Source organism: Tiliqua scincoides, chromosome 6, assembly GCF_035046505.1.
Source record: "Tiliqua scincoides isolate rTilSci1 chromosome 6, rTilSci1.hap2, whole genome shotgun sequence".
Lineage (NCBI taxonomy): Eukaryota > Metazoa > Chordata > Lepidosauria > Squamata > Scincidae > Tiliqua > Tiliqua scincoides.
Window position 1 is genome coordinate 70276474 of NC_089826.1, and position 24091 is coordinate 70300564.

General features: G+C 43.4%; 1 protein-coding gene across 1 annotated transcript in view; it reads right to left on the bottom strand.

Moving 5' to 3' along the window:
* Window positions 1-24091, bottom strand: part of SLC30A9 (solute carrier family 30 member 9) — a 39932-nt gene that overhangs the window by 13660 nt on the left and 2181 nt on the right. Inside the window, exons 2-15 of the mRNA XM_066632370.1 lie at window positions 21716-21886; window positions 19117-19173; window positions 17202-17301; window positions 14184-14276; window positions 12968-13050; window positions 12067-12125; window positions 11727-11794; window positions 10440-10542; window positions 8830-8885; window positions 7370-7505; window positions 4992-5031; window positions 2356-2427; window positions 1304-1411; window positions 2-167 (exon numbers count right to left, since the gene is read on the bottom strand). Of these exons, the coding sequence (XP_066488467.1) occupies window positions 2-167; window positions 1304-1411; window positions 2356-2427; window positions 4992-5031; window positions 7370-7505; window positions 8830-8885; window positions 10440-10542; window positions 11727-11794; window positions 12067-12125; window positions 12968-13050; window positions 14184-14276; window positions 17202-17301; window positions 19117-19173; window positions 21716-21886 (1312 nt within the window). The remainder of the gene's footprint in view (window position 1; window positions 168-1303; window positions 1412-2355; window positions 2428-4991; window positions 5032-7369; window positions 7506-8829; window positions 8886-10439; window positions 10543-11726; window positions 11795-12066; window positions 12126-12967; window positions 13051-14183; window positions 14277-17201; window positions 17302-19116; window positions 19174-21715; window positions 21887-24091) is intronic.

Here is a 24091-nt window from a genome sequence, read left to right on the forward strand (position 1 = left end):
CCTTACTGCAGGATCATTCTCCAGTAACTCAGTAAGTCTCTGCAACTGATCAGGTTGGATAGATCGTCCCAGCAGTGCTTCGGTGTTGGTGTAGATCAGAAATGCTGATACAGCCCCCAACAATGTTCCCACACCAAGGGAACCCAGGCTGTCGTAGTAAGGATTACCTGCAAAGATACATAAAGAGGTTCATTTCCTCAAAGGCAATCATTTTGTATGCCTTTGAATGTTTCTTTACAGTGATGATGGCTTGGAAACAAATGACCTAGAAAGTATATTAAGTGCTCTTATTCCCCCCCCCCCCAGTACCAGGGTAATTATGGGGCAGAAGCACTTAAGGCAATGGTTTCTTTTGAAAACCCACCTTCCAAAGATGAAAGAATAGGTTTAGATGAAGTGCCTTGGATTTGATGAAAGGAAGAGAAAGAGGACACTCTTATACTTTTTTTTAAATGCATCATAAAACAAAATCAGAAGTGGTATGTAACTCTTGCAAATCCCAATATCACTGTGGGTAGCACCTCAGCTCAGTGGTAGAGCACTTGCTTTGCATGCAGAAAGTCCCAGGTTCAAACCCCAGCATCTTCAGGTAGGCCAGAGAAAAATGCCTGTCTGAAACCTTGGGCAGCTACTGCCAGTGTGTGTTGACAGTACTGGCCTAAATGGACCCATAATCTGACTTAGTATGTCACAATCTGGCTTCCTACGCACTAATCAGAAGACTAGGCAGTAAGACGACGACGACAACACTGAAGTGCACAAATGGTGAAGGTAAGTATCACACACACCTACTAACAGATTGTCACACACATCTCTCAAGAAAATATATTAAGACCAGCTTACACAATAAACAAAATCAAGCAGTAAAGCTTTACCTAGACTACACCACTTCAGCTGCAGTTCGGAGAATTCATGATGAAACATCCACACATTTAAACAAAGAACTCCTTGCATGTAGCAATCAAGCATGTCAGGAAAGCAAGTTCCAGTTCAGCCTTATTCTCAGCATGCTATTTTACTACAACTAACATGTTTGGGTTGGGCTTCCCACCCCCAACTCCCCTCCAAATGATAGCATTCCAACATGTGATCCCTGACCTGGAATCTGCAAGCGTACGGTCCAGGGAAGACTTTGCCAAATGAGCTTCTGAACAGCACCCAAGTCATTTTGTGCACTTATTGTATTAAAAATGAAAACTACTGATTCTGTATAAACTAGCCTTGGTTCATGGCCTGCTTGCAAATTCCAAGAAAATTAAGCCCAGTCAAGCCATGTCTGTGTTCACTTAATAAAGATGCTTACCTGTTAGGGAGGTCAGGCCCATACAAGTAGCAGCCAACATCACACCCAGAACTGCCGCAGTATCTTCTAATAACACAACATTCGTACTCGGATCACGAGCTTCCATGACTGAGAATTGAAAAAGCGGTTATAGTGATACACTGCCAGTGCCTTGAATTAGCCAGGCCTACAGTTAGCCACACAAGAGCAAATACACTTCCCTCTGGATGCTTCATCAGAGTTAAGAGGGCATTCATGCAGAAGCATACTTCAGCAGTTATCTGCTTGGTGGCCACAAGTTTTAGGATGCACAAATGCAATGCCATGAAGATGGCCGAAATACTCGCATTGAGTGGTGAGTGAGGGAGATGGGAGAACTGAGATGCCCCCCTCTGGCTCGCTGCGCACTGAGCTGTTCAGTTGGCTCTCTGATCTTATTCCCACTTGCTCAGTGCAAGCAGGAAGAGAATTGGGCCAGCGCCAGCCACCGTCTCCCTGGAGTGCTTCTGGAGGAAAATGGGAAAAAGAACTCTTTTTCTTGCCTTGGCCATCTAGCTGCTTAGCAAAGCAGCTGAGTAGACAAGGGGAGATGCAGCACAGCAGTCCTATCCCCAATCCCACCCCCTTACCTACAGCTCCAGCATAGAGGGCATAGAGAACCTTCCTTCTTCTGTGCTGGTCCTATTTAAAATAAAGCAGCATGCTCCATTCTGCCCTTTTATGTTTATTTTAAACATGACTGGCATAGAGGAAGGAAGGTTGCACCAGAGCCATAGGATCACTGCGTTCTGCTTCTCTTTGTTTAACTTCTCTGTTTACCTGGCTGCTTTATGAAGCAGTCAAACAGTATATGGCCCCACCACCACCACCGTTTCAGAAGGCCCAAAGCTTCTGCTGGGCCTGCACATATGAACCAAAAAGGATTTGCTTCCAATTTATGAAGGTATTAAGGGATTAACTAAAGGGATTAAGAGGCATACATTCAAAATGGATCTAAGTTAAGGTAAAAAAACCAGATTTTCTAAACAAGGAAGAAAGGGAGTTAATTCCTCCCACATTAAACGTGTACATACCATATTGATAGAACGATACACCTTTTGCCCGGGCACTCCTTCGAATTTCATTTATTGCTACAAGAAGAGTAGCTGAAACAAACCAAAAAAGTGATAAGAATTATTTGGATAAAAGAAAAAACGTAAGTTAAAAAATGATAACATTCATTTCGGAAATCTTGCTAATAAAGTTTCATGGGTGTAAAGACTTTTTTCCAAAAGAAAAAAAGGAAGAGTTTTTAAAAAGGGTGAAATATGTGAAGATAAATTTCCAAGTTTCCATCTATTACCCCCTTAACTCCAGAATGCCTCCTCTGACTTTAATATGAATGCTCTGGACTAATGGGTTACAGATCAAATATCCATTAATGGACTGCATTTAAGAAACTACTGTAATGGACTTCTTGGCTGGGCCTCAGTTTGCCCAAGGGCAGGCTCAACCTTTTCCATTCATTGGTATATCCCTCTGCCACATCACAGACTGCTTTTGAAACTCAGTTCAAAAGGTCAACAGGCATGTGGATGCGGGAGAACCCGTGGACATTATATATCTGGACTTTCTGAAGGCGTTTGACACGGTCCCTCACCAAAGGCTACTGAAAAAGCTCCACAGTCAGGGAATTAGAGGACAGGTCCTCTCGTGGATTGAGAACTGGTTGGAGGCCAGGAAGCAGAGAGTGGGTGTCAATGGGCAATTTTCACAATGGAGAGAGGTGAAAAGCGGTGTGCCCCAAGGATCTGTCCTGGGACCGGTGCTTTTCAACCTCTTCATAAATGACCTGGAGACAGGGTTGAGCAGTGAAGTGGCTAAGTTTGCAGATGACACCAAACTTTTCCGAGTGGTGAAGACCAGAAGTGATTGTGAGGAGCTCCAGAAGGATCTCTCCAGACTGGCAGAATGGGCAGCAAAATGGCAGATGCGCTTCAATGTCAGTAAGTGTAAAGTCATGCACATTGGGGCAAAAAGTCAAAACTTTAGATATAGGCTGATGGGTTCTGAGCTGTCTGTGACAGATCAGGAGAGAGATCTTGGGGTGGTGGTGGACAGGTCGATGAAAGTGTCGACCCAATGTGCGGCGGCAGTGAAGAAGGCCAATTCTATGCTTGGGATCATTAGGAAGGGTATTGAGAACAAAACGGTTAGTATTATAATGCCGTTGTACAAATCGATGGTAAGGCCACACCTGGAGTATTGTGTCCAGTTCTGGTCGCCGCATCTCAAAAAAGACATAGTGGAAATGGAAAAGGTGCAAAAGAGAGCGACTAAGATGATTATGGGTATGGGGCACCTTCCTTATGAGGAAAGGCTACGGCGTTTGGGCCTCTTCAGCCTAGAAAAGAGACGCTTGAGGGGGGACATGATTGAGACATACAAAATTATGCAGGGGATGGACAGAGTGGATAGGGAGATGCTCTTTACACTCTCACATAATACCAGAACCAGGGGACATCCACTAAAATTGAGTGTTGGGCGGGTTAGGACAGACAAAAGAAAATATTTCTTTACTCAGCGCGTGGTCGGTCTGTGGAACTCCTTGCCACAGGATGTGGTGCTGGCGTCTAGCCTAGACGCCTTTAAAAGGGGATTGGACAGATTTCTGGAGGAAAAATCCATTATGGGGTACAAGCCATGATGTGTATGCGCAACCTCCTGATTTTAGGAATGGGTTAAGTCAGAATGCCAGATGTAGGGGAGGGCACCAGGATGAGGTCTCTTGTTATCTGGTGTGCTCCCTGGGGCATTTGGTGGGCCACTGTGAGATACAGGAAGCTGGACTAGATGGGCCTATGGCCTGATCCAGTGGTGCTGTTCTTATGTTCTTATGTAATTTCAAAAGATGTTTGCTATGCAGTTCAAGAAATTCACATCTTTGAATCAAGATGCTGGAGTTTTTCTCTGATCAGTAGCCTGCTGATACCAGGTTTTTAAAATTGCCCTCAGTTTCAGAAGCAGTTTGTCATGCAGTGTGTCACGTCATATAACTGAAAAATAAAACTGAAGTCCTCTTAAACTCATGGAATGTGTTAGACTGGAGTCATCGAAAATATACTGGCTAGGATCCAGTCCATCAAGTCCTTTATTTTGCACCTAACAAAACAAATCTTTAATGGAATCATTTGTTCATTTGAAGACTTCTAAGCACAACCATTACATCAGATCTACTAGATCTACATTCACAACAGGTCTATTTTTTTATATATCAATTACTTGTTTCACATAATAAAGTGTACTAGAAACCTGACATGCATTCAGCATATCAATGAGAGGGTTATATTGATGCAATACAATTCAGCGAACTGCCTGGGAGTTCCATAATGCTGCTGCTCAGTTGGTCAAGCAGTCGTGGGTCAAATTGAGGGCTGCATAGGAAACCAATGGGAGTTCCACATAAGCTACTTCAAACATATTTTGTAGAGGCAACTATAGCGAATAGATAAAAGGCTCCTCTGAACAGGCTACAACAGAGCAGAATATCATACTTTATACTATCATGTATATACCATGTTATATAGTATAGGTATATACTATCTGAAAATATGAACATATATTAAGAAGTATTAAGAAGCAAGTTGACTCCGACTTTAAGCATCCTTTAACACACTGGCAAAACAATGACAGGATAAGTCATGAAGCATTTTCCTACAAGGTAACATACCTCCTTCAGATACCAATGAACCTGCTAAAATACAATAAGCCTAAAAGAGGGAGAAAAATAAAGAATTTAGTTACATATATATAGCAGGGAGTCTTATACACTAGGCAGAATTCAAAAACAGTCTCCTACTCTTGAGATTAGCCTAAAGCAAGGAGATCAAAAATGCTAAGTTGTGGCAATGGTTTATCTTGGGGATAGCCAACTTTTCTATCCTCAGAGACTACTCTATTCTCCAGACAATAGTGTAGGGATTGGAACAGCATCTTCCTGAAAAAAGATGCTAATCTTTATAATTAAATCTTTATAATTAAAGATTAATTTAATTTAATCTTTATAATTAAAAGGCCAACACCTAGAAGGAGGGGTTGCCCAGTTATAAAGCATGCACATTCAGCTATAGCATTACATAAATAAATAAATTATTTTTACTAATTGATTGATTGATTGATTGATTGATTGATTAGATTTGTATTCCGATTTTCTCCCCGAAGGGCACCCAATGCGGCTAGTACAAATATTACGTATGTGCCACAAACAAAAACAAAGAAAGACAAGGATCATTAAAAACATAATACTCTTTTTCTTACAACTTGAAAGCCTTTCTTCTCTTCTTGTAAGTGAAACAGTGAATTATAATTACTCTGGGGCCTGATTTAGTCCACAGGTTACTAGTTGCCCATCCCTGCCTTAAATTATTAGATGGCTTTTTCCCAAACCACAAGAAATTATAAACCTCAGGAAAATAATAGCATGGAGAGATGCCTTGAGTTTCAAGTTTCCTAATCTCAGTCTTTACATTTTTTAGCCACGCAAAACCCCAGCTGCTTCCTGTGACTGTAAAAGCAAAATCACAGTATCACTGGTACTGCCCGTGAAGGTCAGGCCCCAACCAGTGGCCTAGGATCATCGCAGGTATCGACGGATAATTGACGCAGTTCCAATAATAGCAGCTCTGTGCAGCTCAGCGAGTGTAATTGCTGGTGCATTCAGTTGTTGCAAATAGTTGTGAAAATTTGCAGAGATGGCGCACCTATGATTATTGGCAACACTTTAGTGTGTTTCATCCACAATCGGGTGGTTTCTAGACACAGTTCATGGTACTTGTCTATTTTTTCATGTTCCTTTTCTACCACCCTGTGGTCACCAGGGACGGCAATGTCAATGAATGTCACAAGTCACTGCTCTTCTTCCCAAGGACCCAGAACAGTGAACAACACAAACCACCACGAAAATTACAGCAAATTAAACTGATGACAAGCAGCAACAACAATGAGACAACAGCATCTTCTGACTGAGGACCCCCCTCTAAACCTGCTCTTTCAATAACAGTTAATATGTGATGAACATCTACAAAACCCTTGGAAATTGGTTAGCAAATTACTGGATGAGGGTCTACAAGGTGATGCTTAAGCCACAGCTACACATAAGCAGATCCATGGAAATTGCCACCTTAGATATGATCAGTACCTCATCTCCTTCCGATCTGAATTTTTTATCCAAAAAATACCAGACCACAATCAGATATACAGAATGCACCTCGTTATCCAATGGGGTTCCACTCCAGAACCCTCAGTGGATAAAAAAAATAAATCAGTGGATACCAGATCAGTGGAAAAATAGCTTTAAAGTTTCATTTCCAGTTTTCTTGCTCCTCCCTTGTCATTCCAGAATGCATTGGTATAGATGCTATATTGCATTCAGTCACTAAATGGGGTGAATAATGGAATATAATGGAATGAAATTATAATTATTTAACAGCACAAAGATAGGAAATGAGATTTGTTGCTTTTTTTCCTTGCTACAAGACATTTAATGGTAGGCCCCAGTATCCATGGTGAGTCAAATCAATGGATATTGAGGCACAATTTGTAGTCTAACAGCCCAATCCTATCCATACTTACCCGGGGGTAAGCCATATTGACTCTAATGGGACTTACTTCTGAGTAAACAGGCATAGGGTTGGGCTGTAAACCAGCATTTCTCAATGCTGGTTTATGGTGGTTTATGGTGGCATTTCTCAATGCTGGTCTCAATGGTGGTTTATGGTGGTACTTGCATGGTTCCCAGCCTCCCACCACCTGGCAGCGAGACCAGCAATGCAATATAATGAACAGCAGCAGGAGGCTCAGCTCGACAGGCAAAACTCCAGTGTGCACTTTTCGCACACTCGAAAAAGCCCTTTCATGCACCCTGAGCCTCTAAGCGGTGTCTGGCATGTTGCATCTAGTTTCCCAATCTGGAAATAACTGGCAATGACATCATCACCACTTACTTCTAGTGGTACTTCCAATAGATGGATCAAGCGAAATGGTACAGCAGGGAAAGAACTTTGAGAAACTCTGGTCTGAGTAAAGCACTGGATTGCTAAACCCACTTACCCAAAGAAGAGATTCTATGGGCTGAGGATGCAGTAAACCTATAATACCATGATACCATGAAAGTCCTGCGCCCATCATGAAAATGCCAACACCACTAATCAAGGATGCAATGTAGCGCATGTTTGTGAAGCCATACCTGCAAGGGAGCATAGGAAAGTGTCACTTTTCTACACAATGATTCAGTAAACATTTAAAAAAACTGATGTCTCTCAACGTTTGGCTAATTTGGCTTTGGGAAAGAAATACAGGCAGCCCTCCTTACCTGCAGATTCAGGACTCGTGGTTTTGACTATCCACAGATTCCAAATCTGCAAGGTAGGTCCAACCTGTACCCTCTTGAGGAGACAGGAGTTGCACATGGCCTCCATGGCCCTCAGAAGGTCCTCTAGGACTTCCGGAAGGTCAAAAACTGCTGGTTTTCAACCAAAAACATGAAGTTGCAGTTTTCAGCCTTCTGAGTACCAAGGAGGCATCCCCAGGCCTCGGAAGGTCCTCTAGACACAACTGGAGTGCAGTTCTGGTTGTGTTCATAGGATTTTAGATGCCCAAACCCACGGATTTCATCATCTGCAGGTTTAGGCATCTGCAGGGGTTCCAGGAATGGAACCCCCACAGATACCGAGGACCCACTATACTTCATGTTATACAAGATCATACCTTTTTTCTAATTCTGCTTTATGCTTGACCCATTTATATTTATCTGCACCACAGCTTCAATGAACTACATAAAAATTCCTGCAAACATTTCTTCAGCAAAACACTACCCAGTTTCTTTCTAATAAAATGCTTTCCAACTTGCATTTGTCATGTGCTACCTTCAGGTATTTGCAAGATGCCCAAGAGAGCAGGACATGAGTAGTGCTTTACACAGAAAAACCCGAGAGGCTAATGAAAAAGCCCAAATTTTCTTCAGATCTTAAACCCAAGCACAGTGATATTATGCTGTGGTACAAATCAGATATATTCAAAAGGCAAAATACATGTCAGATTTGCTGAGATGTTCAGTCAGAGCAGTGACGTCACAACAAGAGTGCGGCTGGTGCAGGCCGCACCAGTTGTCACCCTCAAGACGAGGGGTGACACCTTGTGCCTCTGTTCAGCAATCATCAGCCCTCTCCAGGTCCAGCCACTTCACACTCCTGCCAATGACTGTGTTTTCGCTGCTCACCACCGAGAATGTGAAGCAACTAGGCCCAGAGAAGGCAGAAGATCACCAGACCTGGCCCAAAGGCCGGTGTTTCACATTAAAAGCAGTGTGATAGCCCAAAAGGTCAGGGGAGATGTAATTATGTCATTACATCACCCCCGAACTTCCAGAATACAAAGCTCATGCAGGTAAGCATCATACAAGGGGACATGGACCTTCAAAAGACCTCAGAGCCACAGATGAATTCAAGGCAGACACTAATTATTTCATTACAGGTAAGATCTATAAAAAAACAACGTGGCAATGTCCTTACGGGTGACTTGGGTCTGGTGTCCTCACAGACTGGCTTATTCCCAATGCTAGCAATGCCTGTATAAGGAAAGAGAATGTAGAGAAATGTTTAATTACTGATCACATTGGGAAAGTTTAAACACTGCTTCAGTAATCCTCCACATAGACGTATGTCAATTTAAATGTTTTCAGTTAGATCGGGCTGTCAAAACTCATACAGTGATCTGAAACGCATTCATGGTTCCTGCTGAAAGCTGGAAGTGATATTATTAACCAGGAAGTGACATCACTAAACAGGTGATGACCAGAAATAAGCATTTTTTTCTCACTTAGGAACTCATTAGCAACAAATGACAGAAGAGGAAATATGCAAATTGTGATTATGTTTTCAAGATACAGAAGACTCTGATTAACACCCTTTCAGCAGCTTAGCTTCTGCCAAGGCGTCACTTCACAGCTCAGCAGTTGAAAGGTAACCTGCAAAGTGATGCCTCAGTAAAAGGGGCACTGCTGAAAGGTTGTGTGACACAAACACATGTGGTCATGTGAAAGCACATGACAACTGGTTCTCCCAGCAACTTGGCAGCTTCTCCTTCCTCATCTCTTTTGGTCTGCCTCTTCTCCTGTATAATTCCTAAACTTCTGAGGCATCCTTCTGTCTCTCCCTCTAAGCGCCTTGGCAGAAGCAGCGCTGCTGAAACAGCGGTGCTGGATGAGCCCAATCACATTGGCTGTTCTTTCATAAGCGACATCTTAGCAGAAACAGCAATGCCAAAAGAGGGGCCCATGTGATAATTGGGCTCTGCCAGTACCTGCCTTTCAGTGGTGCCACTTCTGCCAATGAGGGACCAATCCAAACGCCCGGTTGGGCTGGCACACGTCCCTTGCGCAGGCCCAGAGATGTCACAAGAGTGCCATAAGGCACTGTTGCACCATCCCAGGAGGAGGCAGGCTGGCACACGGTGGTGTGTGCTTGCCTCCAGAGGTTGAATTTGGCCTCCAGTATGCCAGTGCTGGGTAAGTTTGCACCGGCTTGCCTCAGGCAGCGCAGAGGTCTGGGGAGGGCAATCTGAAGGCACTTTGGGGTCAGATCCTAACCCCCCTCCCAGGCAGCCCAGTCTAGTACCAGGCTGATCAGATCAGCACCACCTCTTTAAGTGGCATATATCCGAGTAGCCCCATTCAGGCTGCTGCCGTGTTACCTGGTGAAAGGGGATTTAATTCCCCTTGCCCTGAGTTGTGCCGCAGCCAGCAACAACTCTGCACTGGATACAGCACAGGCTGGCCAGCCTGCCTGTTCCAGCACAGGACAGGACTGGGCTGTGAGTCACTTTGCAGCTCAGCAACTGATGGTGGTGCTGGGAGTGCCAAATTAACACAGGGGCTGAATAAAGAGATTCCAAGGGCTGGATACAGCCTGTGAGCTGGATGTTTGACACCCCTGAGTTAGATGGACAAATGGCTTGACCCGATATAAGGCAGCTTCACAAGTACCACAGTTAATGGTGTTTATTATGAATCCCCCCACCCCATCACATCAAAAGATCTACATATCTTCTGGGAAACTAATCCCACCACACTACATTACTGAAAAGACATGAGTAGATAACTAAAGACCAAGAGAGTACTCACTTGATTGCAAGTATCGGCTAAAGAGTGTATGGCTTCTGAGAACATGCTTGCAGAACCCGTGTAAATCCAAGCAAGGATCTTAAAAAAAAAATTCAAGCCATTTCTGGGGATGGAGGAAAAGAAAAAGAGTGAATCACCCCAAACTGAAAATACCCAGCTATTCAAGCATTTGAAAATAAATGCACTCCCACTGGGAAGACAACTTTGGCACTGGACCAACTGCCAGACTATGTTTAGATGAGACAGTATACACATATTCCCTTCTCCCTTCTATAGTTTATTTCAGCCATAGAGTAGAAGTACAACTGCATCAGCGTTATAGATGGTTGGCATTAACACAAGAACATAAGAACAGCCCCACTGGATCAGGCCATAGGCCCATCTAGTCCAGCTTCCTGTATCTCACAGCGGCCCACCAAATGCCCCAGGGAGCACACCAGATAACAAGAGACCTCATCCTGGTGCCCTCCCCTACATCTGGCATTCTGACTTAACCCATTCCTAAAATCAGGAGGTTGCGCATACACATCATGGCTTGTACCCCATAATGGATTTTTCCTCCAGAAATCTGTCCAATCCCCTTTTAAAGGCGTCTAGGCTAGACGCCAGCACCACATCCTGTGGCAAGGAGTTCCACAGACCGACCACACGCTGAGTAAATAAATATTTTCTTTTGTCTGTCCTAACCCGCCCAACACTCAATTTTAGTAGATGTCCCCTGGTTCTGGTATTATGTGAGAGTGTAAAGAGCATCTCCCTATCCACTCTGTCCATTCCCTGCATAATTTTGTATGTCTCAAACATGATTCCCATCTAATCAGAATCTGCAGATCAATTTTAAGTCTTGACTTCAAACCCTGGTTAAGACATATTAACCTGGTTTCAAGTCCTCACTTCAAACCCTGGTTAAGAAATGATAAATGGCAAGCACTGATGCAGGCACTTGAACTACACCACAGAAAGGAGAGGGTCATTTACATGAAAGAGAGGACAAAGGGCATAAGCATGCAGCATTCACTAACTTTTTATTGAAACATTAGAATTTCACTTTCAAAACAGCCATTTTCCAGAATACAAATGCACCTTCAGCTGTATGCATAAGCCTCTAAGGGCACAATCCTAACCAGGTCTACTCAGAAGTAAGTCCTATTTTGTTCAATGAGACTTACACTCAGGAAAGTGAGGTTAGGATTCCAGCCTAAGTTCATTTTAAATTTAAGTGTTTAGCATAAGCTAAGCACATGTACATCTTGCTACAAAAAACACACATACACAGTACACACTTACATGCAGATAGCAACCATCACCACTTTTCCTGGTCCCCTTAGAAACATAGCTGATGTGCTGGAGCGTGGCTGTATTAAAAACAAAAACACAGATTAAAATACATCACACCTCTCTTTTCTCTCTATACATGCTTCTGTGCAATGTTACAGAGTTATAATTTGAAATACTGTTATACTTATTAGATTATACTTACACTTTTAAAATCAGCCCATTAAAAATATCAACACACACACACGCTCTTTAATATATTTACATATAAGCAACAATTCTGGAAAAAAACACATTTTATACTAAGATGATACAATCCCATAGCAGACACCATCTCAGAACATTCTCTCACCTTAGTTTCTCCTAGGAAATCTTTGTATTCTTTCAGCAATTTTTGGTTTCTAAACAAATCTGTAAAGATATAAGTTACAGCTATCAACCAAGAGGGGAAAAAGAGCAGAATTTTAACATCTCTGTTACACATAAAACTATACTGTATACCACTCTTATAAAAAAAATCTAAGCCTATATATAAAAACATTTAGAGCACGGTCCAAACCTGCGCTGGAACAGGCAAGCGAGGAGGCTTGCGCTGCATCCAACGCAGGTTTGTGGGCAGCAACGGCTCAGCCAGAGACAAGGAGAAACTTTTCCACCTTACCCCTGGGTAAGGGCTGCTGGCCCCAATGGGTCTCCTCAGACCTGCACCACCTCTGGAGGTGGTGCAAGTCCGAGGAGAGCGGAGAGGCTTGAAGCCTCTCCATTCTCCACGGGGACAGGGGTTGGGATCCGGCATAACTGCTGGATCCCAGCCCAACCTCCGATTCCCCGTGCACCCCCCCCGGGGCCGCCCATTGTCCTCCCTCCCCCCACCCAGGAACGCCTCTCTCCCTCCTCCTCCCCACCCCGCTGCCTACCTTTGACGCTTGTGTCAGTGCGGGCACGCTGACACAAGCAGCTGTGGGGAAGCCGCCACGGAGGCTTATGTCAGCCGCCACGGCTTCCTCGTCAGGAGGCACAAACGTGCTTTACGGCACATTTGCGACCCTCCCTGGCCGGCCCAAGTCCTCATTAGGACTACGTCCTTAAAATGCTAAGATAGGTCTGCTCATGTTTCCTAAGATGACAATACAGGACAATCATCAACTTCACTAAGATTGTCACAAGGCACATACTGATGAAATAGCCCTTGTTTCTTTCTGGAAGATTAGAGTTATCAGAACAATTAAGCACGTATCTAATTCTGCACTTACTTTCTCTGTATTCTATTTCTGCTTCTTTACGCCTCTTTCTCTCTCTAGCAAGAGCCTCTGGGCTTCCCCAAACTTCCAAAGACCTGTATCAGGGAAAAAAAAAAGAACAAAGGAAACAAACACCTTCCTGTAACTGGTGTTAGTTATGCTTTATAAATAGTACAGGTTTGTCCTGTCCCCCTCTTATCTGAGAGGTTATGGAATAGAATATTGTCAAAAACAAGAAATTGTTAAAATGCAGAACAGTCTTTTTTTAGCTTGCAAATACATTTTGGTCACCGAAAAACTTAAATAATGCACTACACAATATTTGCAAATGCATACAAAAGTTGAACAATACACCACACACACACACACACAACAGTACAATAAAATGAACAAGCAGCACATGGTTGCAGAAGTGTGTGAAAGGTTGTGGAAACAAGATGATATAGGTCGAAAGAGTTGATCGCACATCAAATGTGTGGGTTCTGGTTATAATTGCAAAGGGTGGAAAGAGCGGATCATTGAAAAGCGAGGGAAGCCCTTATACTTTGCTTTCCAATGCCAAACAAGGGCAGCAGCTTAAGTATTCTTCCTTCCCCCAATTGGAGATTTTAAACACTGATAGATTTGGAATTATGGTCTCACAAAGCTCATACCCAAAGCCCACAAAGAGAGAGTACAAATAATTTTGAAAGTTCATGGGAATATTCGCAAATCAAGTTCATTCCACTACATTCACACATACTGCAGCCTCATCACTTCTCCTGGATATACCGTCTCCCACTTGAAACAAAGTGATTTTCCACAGCAACTGGTGGACAAGCCTTATATTTTAGAAGTTAATAAATGATAACAAACAAAGTTCCAGTTGTGTCTGGGAAATCTCTGGGGGGGGGGGAATCTGAGAGTCCAGTATATCTGCGGATCTGTGGGTAAGGCAAATCCGTGGATAAAGAGGCCCCACATGTATTATTTTTTATTATTAACACTTTGAGCACACAAAGTACTTCACACATATTATCCTTGATGTTTTCCTTACAACAACTCTGTAAAATAAGCATTATTATTGCAGCTGCAGAGCTGAGGCTGAGAGGAAATTGCTTGTCTAAGGTCACTTGATGAATTCTTGGAAGAAGCAAGATCCAAACCAAGGATGTTCTGAATCAGCTCAGTCCCTTAGCTGCTGTTTTAGATAACCAGAATCAAACAATGTTTTCAGACATGCCCTTACTTTGCCTCCACATCTGATCTCAAGAACACAGTGAAAGCCTCTGTATCGTCGTGAGGGCTTCGCCGTCTAATTTTCCTGAGCTGATCAAGGTCACTGTTGAAGAATAAGAAAGGTTTGTTGAAAAGAAAAAAGTATTACAAGACAAGAAGGTACCCGTTGAACTTGAAAATGAGCAATATACACTAACTAGACCCTATCCACCTTCCTCCCAACCTAATTCTAGTTTTCAGCAATTTTATAGCATCCTCCAGAAGCAACATATAGTTTGCTCATGGACTAGCAATGAGAAAGAGTAACTGTACATTTCAGTAGGGCATTTAAGAATATCAAGGCAAAGCCTTGGAAAAAAATATGATCTCCCCCAAATCTACAAGCCACTCACGGCATAGGATAAGGGTGTCCACACTTGCTTAACATAAGACCCACATTCAACAAACTTGCAGTTTGAGAACTGCAAGAGATGTTTGAAAGTCACAATATTTAAGAAGCATTTAAATCCTTAAATATATTTACCCACCAAGAACATTAAATATGTTTCAATCCAGTGGATTCTGTTTATACCTGGTAAATAATCATAAAGCTTGAAAATTTCGTATTTACAGTCTTCCGATCGCCCAATTACATGCAGGGAGATTGGAGTTTGTTATGGCCTGGCCGGAACACGCGAGCCCCTTCCCCTGCGAGGGGATTGGTAGAGGGCAGTTGCTGGGGGGAGCAGAGGTATTATAAGGACACAGCAACAGCCCCCCTTCCTTCTTTGCTCGTGGGCACCGAGCAGACAGCACCCAGCCAGCGGCTGAGCATCAAGGGGAGAGGGATCCTCCTCGTGATGTGTGAGCAGGCTAGGCGGTGCTGGGGGGGGCTATGGGAGCATTCCCTGGGAGGGGGAGGCTGCCTGTAGAACGGGCTCCCGTGGGGTGACCATTTGAAGGGCGCTCATGCCCCCTCCCCTGCCCCATTTGGGCGAGCAATGGGACTGCCCCCCCTGGCCAGAGGGCCCCCCTCCCGCATTTAGTGGGGCTCCAAGGCGCGGCCTGCAGTTATGTCAGCAATGTTGCTACCAACCTGCTTAACAGGCAGTGTTACCAACCGCTTTTTACCAAGCGCCTGGTTGAGGCACTGCAGGAGTACATAGCACATTCAGCAGCGTGAGAGGAGCCCTGTTCCAGCACGCAGATGGCTCCCCGCTGACTTTATTCCAGTCTAGGGTGGTCTTTTTGCATGCTCTCATAGCCCCTGAGTTGCAGCCAAAGGGGTATAGCCTTAATTCCCTGCATATCAAAGCGGCTTCTGCATCCGCAGCGTTGTGCCTGTCCGGGGGCGACATTCAGTGGATAGGACATTGGCGTTCTGCAGCTTATAGGCGTTACATTCGGTTCTTTTAGAGGCAGGCTCCTTCATTGGCACCCCCCCCTTTATGGGGGGGGGGCGCTGCAAAGGGCAGGGGTTGTGGCAATAACCCTTTCTCCTTCTGCAGGATGCAGTGAAAAGCCGGTTCGTGGACTGTCTGCAGCCATTCCATGGTAGTTTGGGTTTGCAAGTGGGCAGCTGCAAGGCAATTTGGAATGCAGCTCGGGCTCGGCCCCGCCATGCAAGCTGGTCCATGCGGTGGGGCCAGCTGCTGCCTGCAACGGCAGAGTAATTGAAGGAGAACTTGCCGCCTGACGTATTGGTGATCCACCTGCGTGAAAATGATCTGTGTGGGATGTCCGGGCTGCCGCTCGGGCCCAGAGCAGGCAAGGAGCTTGCTACCCTTCAGGGTTGGCTGTCTGGCATCACAGTGGTCTGGTTGGACTTCCTACAGTGGCGGGTGTGGCGTGGTGCCAGCCGCTATGCTAAGGTGGAGAGGATGAGGAGGAAGGTTGCCAAAGAGATTGGCCAGTTTGTGGCACGGACAGGTGGACAGGTCATTGTGCATTCAGCCTTTGCCTTCTCGGTGCCTGCTCTCTATAGAGGAGATGGGGTACGTGTCTGAGCAGGAGGTGGACATAAGAACATAAGAACCGCCCCACTGGATCAGGCCATAGGCCCATCTAGTCCAGCTTCCTGTATCTCACAGCAGCCCACCAAATGCCCCAGGGAGCACACCAGAGAACAAGAGACCTCATTCTGGTGCCCTCCCTTGCATCTGGCATTCTGACATAGCCCATTTCTAAAATCAGAGCCTGCAGGATGACCTTAAGGCGCTTCTCCCCGTTTGGGAGCGGGGGGTCAAGCGCTAGGCTGACCCCTCCTTGTGGCAGGTGGTGCAGTAGAGACGTGCTTGGGACTTTGAAGTGCACCTTCAGACAGCATAGGCAGGCCAGAACTCAATAGCAGTCCTCAGGGGCTCAGCGGCACGAGGACATTGACTGGGGCCCTGGACAGGACCACGGGGGTCCTCCTCAGAGGCTCAGCGGCACAGCCCGCGGTCCAGCTGCCTTCCCCTTATGGGACAGACCTGGATGAGCTGCGTCGCCCAAGCAGCTTGGAGTCGGGTGCACATCTGGCCTGGGGGACAGATTTGGTTCTGGGGCCGCCCAGTGGTCCCGCCTCCACACCACAAAGGGGTTTTCGCTGCCCCTGCAACTGCATGTCTCAGCCTCCTTTCTGTATTAAAATACTAATAAAGTGGCCCTTTCCCCTATGTGGGTTGTCTCGAGTGTTCATTGGACGGTGCCCAGATAATATATTAATTGTGATGCAAAAAGGAGCTCAGCCAACATATTTCTGAGAGCTGCACATGGCTCACAAGCCATGGTTTGGCCACCCCTGGTATAGTACATATATGAGAATGTAGCTTATGGGAGGGTAGGGTGGGAAAAGAGACAAAAGGGGCAAGCTGAGGCCATGTCATGGTGGCCTAGCTGGAGCTGCAACTTTTCAAGTCACATATTCGCATCAAGTGATATGGAAAAAGCTACAAATTCCACAAGCAATAGTGGGAAGGGGCATCTTTGGCTAAAATGATGAAAAGATTATATATGAAGTAGTAGGAGATAATGCAATATCATCACAATGCCAATGCAACAATCATACCTGGACTTGAGGCAGAACTCATTTATTGCTCTGACACCAGTGATAAAATTATTCTTCGTGTATTTTGGTCCATATTCCCTCTTTTTAAGCACAGCTTTCACTTTAATGAAAAAAGAAGGATGATTCAGTTCCAGAAGCCACCAAAAGACACCCTACAATGGAAGCAACCATGATACATGCAAACATAGGTATGCATTCATTTATATAGGCTCGAAAGAAACTTGACAAGCATTCTTGGCAAAAAAGAAACTAAACACGGCAAAACATAGAGCAAATAGAGCCAAAAGTACACTGATAGGAAATAAATGACAAAGTACATATCCTCAGCTACTGAAGATATGAGAATTACACATTATTAGTCATTAAATCAACTACTCACGTACCCTTGGATTTAAATAATCTTTAACAGGCTTATTTGAGAATTTCTGATTTCCTAGTACTAAATTTTTCTAAATCACCACCACACACATGCACAGGCTGTATCCCAGCCATGACTAAATGTCAATTAAATCAGTAGGCCTTACAGTGCAGTCCTATGCATGACTACCCAGGAACATTTGATTGAATTCAATGGGACTTGCTTTCAAGTATGCATGCACAGGGCTTCTTCCTTAGTGATAACTGACTAAATTTAGTTAGCATAAATTGACTTTGTCTAGACCCTGCCTGAGACAAATATGAGAACGGATGCATAAGTAAATGAGAGTTCAACAAACAAAATTACACTCAAAGGCAACTTTCTTCCTCCTTCCTCTGCTGTGCTACAACTATAGTAATACTTTTTATAACACTGGGGATCTGTTCTAAAAAGTTGCATGCCATGTGAAACAGTACCATAGGAGACACTGTTAAGGCAGGAAACTGGCACTGATTGGCCCTGCAATTCCCAGAACGCACTGCTCCCACTGGTGAGAAAAGCTGTCAATCACATCTGAACAGATCTCTGTAACAAATCAGCACTAATGGAAGCAGCACTGGGGGAGGTATTACTGTATACCTATATTACCTATTCCAATGTTTCTCAAACTGTGGGTCCGGACCCACTAGGTGGGTTGCAAGCCAATTTCAGGTGGGTCCCCATTCATTTCAATATTTTATTTTTAATCTATTAGACTTGATGCTGCCATGGTATGTGACTGCATTTGGGGAAATGTTACAGTCCTGTACTTTTAACAAGCTGTTCTGTATATTCTTTTAACAATGATAGTAAATGGAACTTACTCCAAGGTAAGTGTGGGTGGGATTGCAGATTAGGATTGTGAAAAATTTTCCTGCTTGATGACATCACTTCCGGTCATGACATCACTTCCGGTGGGTCCTGACAGATTCTCATTCTAAAATGTGGGTCCCAGTACTAAACATGTGAAAACCACTGACCTATTCTATTTGAAAACCAGTTCTGGAACTCATTCAGACTTTTTCAGATTCTGCAAACGTCTTCAGGCTGGGCTGTATTGTAAGACCATTCATCATGACTAATGTTAAAGTTCATAGGATATAAACTGTTGTAGAGTCTCATATGATAGTGGAGTGAAAGTTTCCACCCACTACACAGATAATGTAGTGTAGTCTGCAACACACAGACACTCCACTTGGATGCCTGACTGCACAATCCCCTCCATATTTTAGAGGCAGTACCATCACACAAATTGGGCACTCTCATCATGCACAAGATTATTTGTATTCATGAATGTTTGAAGAGGTTTTTGATAACCTCTTCAAACCAACTTCCAAAAAACTATAAAAAATATTGATGCAATTAGCACAAAAGCCAAACAGCAATTAAAAACAGCAGAACAAGACACAAGTTTGATGTTTTTAGCAGCAGTCTTGTGCATGCCAGTACTTTCAGTGCAAGGCTTACTCCAAGCAAATCTTCACACACCTATAATGCTAAATTATGAATGCTGATTACCTTTCACTTGGATCGGCTGTTGTGACAAAGGTGATGTTTGACTGCTAGAATCCCGGGCTGTTTTTTTAAAAAAAGCATTTATTAGCAGGAGCAAATTCTTTTTTCCTCTTTCCAAAAGTAAGTACTTCCAAAAGCTAAGAACTTCCACTGATTTCACTGAAAAAAACACAAACATGTACCCACCCACCCCCATTCCTCTATACATCTCTGTCTTAATTAAGTATATCGACAGAACTAAGTTCATATGATTCCAATAACAAAAGGCAATACATTTTTGCTTCAGTCTCTGGATTTTGGATGCTTGCCATGCATCCGTTATCAGTAAAATTGAAGCTAATTTTACGGAAACTGAAGACGTTAGGATCAGCCCTCTGAACTCAACAATGCTTCAAAGAGGTCACTGTTTTTATTAACAGCGGCCCCAACATGTGGTATGAATTATTCAGAAGTTAGGTCTCCTTAAAAACACTCTTTGTACATGCAACTTATTTTTTAAATCAAGTAATTAGTTCCTGCCGTAAGTTACAGAAAATGAGCTGGCATACCTTACTCTGTTTCCGAGAGACAGAGAGAAGGAATGGCAGGATAATGGTTTGCCATTTTATAATGTAGACATTGAGAAGATGTAATGAACATGGGAAGTTTTTTAAAATTATCCCTATAGAAAAGCAACTTTGCAGACACCACTAAAAAAAACACACTCTCCATGACAAGAAGCAGAAAGAAGACCTAGTAATCCTGCCATAATCCTGTAATAAGGGAGTTCCTGCTCCCTTATCTTTATAGGAGTAACAGGCAGGTTTTATACTGATATCCCACTGCTGAAAGCTAATGTCATTGTTTCAAACAGGCTTGCCAGACATAACAGACTGTTTTTAGGATAATTTTATTTTACTGTACGCTGGATTCTCACTGTGACATTATTTAACAAAAGGTCAAACCATAAACTTTGATTGGGAAAAATAATCACTACCAAATGTCAAGATTCACTACTGAAGATTCAGGCAACATAGCATGCCCTTTTAAAAATAAATTTATATATATGCCTAGAGGCATGTAAAAAGCGCAGTGGGTTGAGTTAAAGAAAAGGTATTCAAATACATGGTAGCTGATTTCTGGATTAAGAAAAGTTTTGGAGGGTAACATTTAAAGTCTGAAAAAATTACTCTCCAGAACACCAATATTCCATATTGAGAAAAAAGAAGGTGACAGAATCTATTATGTACAGTCTTTGTCCCTCGTATAATCAAATCTGCCAGGGAATGAGGGAAGCAAACGACAGAGAGAAAACAATATGGAATCACTTGGTAACTTTTTGTAACACACACACACAACAAAGAAGTCAGGCATCAACCAAAATCTGGCATTGACTGACTTCTCAGTGTTAACCTAACTATTCCTTTAATATGGTAGTCAAAATGGAAATAACACACTAGGTGCAGAAGGCTGAAATTAAAACCTCTATTATATAACCCCTGCTAACTGGTTAAGAGGCACTTTTTCAAGTGGGTGCTCCTCTTTTATTTAGCAGAGGGAGAGTAATTAGCCCACCTCACCCCCAGCAGTGTCTTTTCTAGTGGCTGTCTGCTGGTGTTGCATCTTTTTAGATTGTGAGCCCTTTTGCGACAGGGAGCCATCAGATTTATGATTTTCTCTCTAAACCGCTTTGTGAACTTTTGTTGAAAAGCGGCATATAAATACTGTTGTTGTTGTTATTAGCATGGTAGCCTTGGGGCAAGTCTCTGGATAATCACCTCAACTCTTTCACCTGTAAAATAGGTGCACTGGCCTACCTCACTGAGTGGGCATGTAAAGAACCCTTAGTCCACTCAGAACATTAAAGGTGGAGTTGCACATTACTAGGAAAGTCAGTAGTTACAGATAAACACTCTCTTCTGCATGCTGCCTTGGGGGCAGTGGCATGGCCAAAGGAACTGGCAACCGCGGCAAAAACGTTTAACACCCCCTGTGGGCCTGATGCCCAGAATAACCCTTGGGGCATACAGAAGCTGATCTGAGGTGCAGGGAGGCGTCCCACGTCTTGGAAGGCCTGCCAAAGTCTTAGAAAGGCACTATCTGTTTTAGTAAAAACCAGAAGTGTTTTCTAAGGCCTCCAGCACACTTTCTGAGACCTTACGGGGTTCAGGAACGCAGCACACAGCCTCCCCAGGCATCAGAAGGCCTTCAAAAGGTACCCCAACATCCCCCAAGGTGTGGTACCTGGGGCAATTGACTCCCCCCCCACCTCCCTTAGCAATGCCACTGCTTTGGGGGATGAAGAGCCTGCATCTTGTGCTCTTGTACTATTTCTCTGGACATCATTTCAAATAAACACCACACGTGACATGAAACTCATGACTTCCTTGGGTTGTTCTCAATGCCCTTGAGAAGATGCTCAACATCTCGAACCACAATCAGAACCAGAAGTTGTCCACTGCATTTTCAAATTAAGCTCTGCAAAGCACAAAAACAAATCTGGCCAAAAACTGCAGAAGATGCTGCAGTAGAAACACAGTGGAATTCAAGATTGCAACCAAAGAAACACTGCAACATGGCATCACTGTGGCTTGAAGAAAGAGTTAAGCCAAAATATGCAGACCTGCTGCTGTCTTCTGTCCACTGCTCTCCGGAGCTGAAGAACCTTTTGTTCCTGTGCTATTCTTCTGGCCATCTGAGGTGTAAACTCTGACTTGACTCGCTGAATGAATAGGCAGGCGACTACATGGTAGAATGGGCAAGAGACTTCCAAATTTAAGAGGCACCTGCCATCCTGAAAGAAATAGAGAAGAAAACAGGTTGATATTTTTAAAGTCAGCTGAACAAGAGTAGAAAGCAAAACTCCAAAGTTCTAGACTTTTCCCTGCATGTATGTCATGGGTCTCTCACATACAGCTGGGGCACAGTAAAGATTGTTATCACTCAATCAAGCATTACAGAAACATTTCTCCAGCAGATTCCTTGACTGCTCATATTTCTTTCCTCTATTCATGTTTTAATGTACATATTGCTCCCAAAACCTCACATATCATAAGCTTAGCATACTTTAGCATGTTCACTAACAGGCTTCATTAAGTTTAACTGCTTTTACAAAAGCTCTACAGGCAGGTAGAGAAGGAAAAAAGAGAAGAAGATTTAGGAAAAAAAGGTTTGCAAATAGTTGCTTACAAGGCATTTTTGTCAAGTAAGCTGTGTTTATAGGAAACCAGGTAAGGATGCTTTTCTGAATTTGAAGCAAATCAATGTCTTTCTTCCAGGCTGTTACTATGCCCCATATTATACACATCCCAATGGTATGTGTTGCACCAGCAAGAAAGAACAAAGCAAGACATTTTTCTGGGCACATTTGCAAGGTTGAGCTATTATCACATTCACACACCTCACACAGCAGTATGAATGGAGATGTTGGATACAGAGGTGCAGTAGTAGATTTTGAAGAGCAAGGATTCATCATGACACCTCCCCATAGCTACACCCAAGACCATACAATGCACACATACACAAAAAATCAATTTTAAATTGCTTCACTGGACTGTCTTATTCTCCTGACACTTATTCCTACTCTGAAACCCATTAAACTCTATTTAAAGATTTAGCTCCTTTCATCCCAAACACCTGGAGTGGGTAACAATAGTTCCACCCATTTCTGCCCAGCACATAGGTGTACACATTTGATCCCTGCTGCATATATGCAACACTGGGCAGAGATGGCTTAAATCAAATCAAAAAATGTAATTAAAAATACAATATCTCAGATAAATATAGACAGTATATTAAAGTGCTAGCCGCTTCATGTTTACTCAGAAGAAAGTCCCACTGTGTATAGTAGGTCTTAGTCCCAGGAATATTTACATAAATTGTAGCCTCAACGTAACATGAGCTACATACTATCCCTCAAGAAACCTTTTGGACAGACACTGGTCTAGAAATTATCATAGGCTCTTACACAAATTTCTCAGTTTGTTTCCTGCTGAGCCCAATATTCTTTTTGGCTAAGGTCCTATGCAAAAAATTTCAAAGGCAGCACCTAAGCACTCATGGCATCCCCACTTCTGCTGTAGGAAGAGTCCCAGTGTTCTGCTCTCTCCGCTGCAGCAACACCTGATTTAATAGGACTGAAATCAACTAGTTGTTAGAGCTGTCACACTATTTCAAGAACTCAGGACACTACACAGCTGTCAAGTGAAGGGGTCTTCCTTTCTTGCCAAACAGAAAATCAGAATTGGAAATGACATTTCTCTCCAACAGAAGGTCAATAGCCTGGGAATGCCAATGCCTGGGGCAAATGTGAAAACATGAAAATCAAAATATTGGTCCAGCAGAAAAAAAATCCAAAAATAAACAAAGGCTTCATTAGGCCCAACTAAGATATCATAAGCAGTGGGCAGGATTTCAAGTTCTCTACAACTCTCTTCAGGGTGGGTGTTAAGCAAACCAGAGTGGGGTGGAAAGTGACGACTCACAGATGTGATGGAAAAGTCCCAAGGTCTACAATCTGAAGCAGTCTTGAGACAGAGTGCAGGTAGTTTTATGCAGACTTATTTCAATCAAGTAACCCCTCCATCCACAGTGATATCTGAAAAGGTGAGGTTATCTAAGAGGACTATATCATATGGGCCAATTCACATGTGTTATAATAAAGCAATTCTACCAAAATGCAGTCAAGGTGCTGAAGAACATACACAGAGCTTTGAAAAGATATGAAGGGACACTGCTCAACTGTCCAGAAGGTACCAGAGATGTAGAAGCTGTAGACCTAGGGGCTAGACTAGCAGAAGGCAGATCACAGGCTTTACATGCAAAAGTTCCAGGTTTAATCTCCCAGAATCTCCAATTAAAAGGATTTCAGGCAGCCTGACTGGGAAAGATTCCTGAGACTTCGGAGAACTACTGCTAGCTAGAGAAGACAGAACTGGCCTCAGCAGTGCTTTTTTTGTTAAAAAAAAAAAAAAAAGGTGCAGGAACTCACAACTTGTTA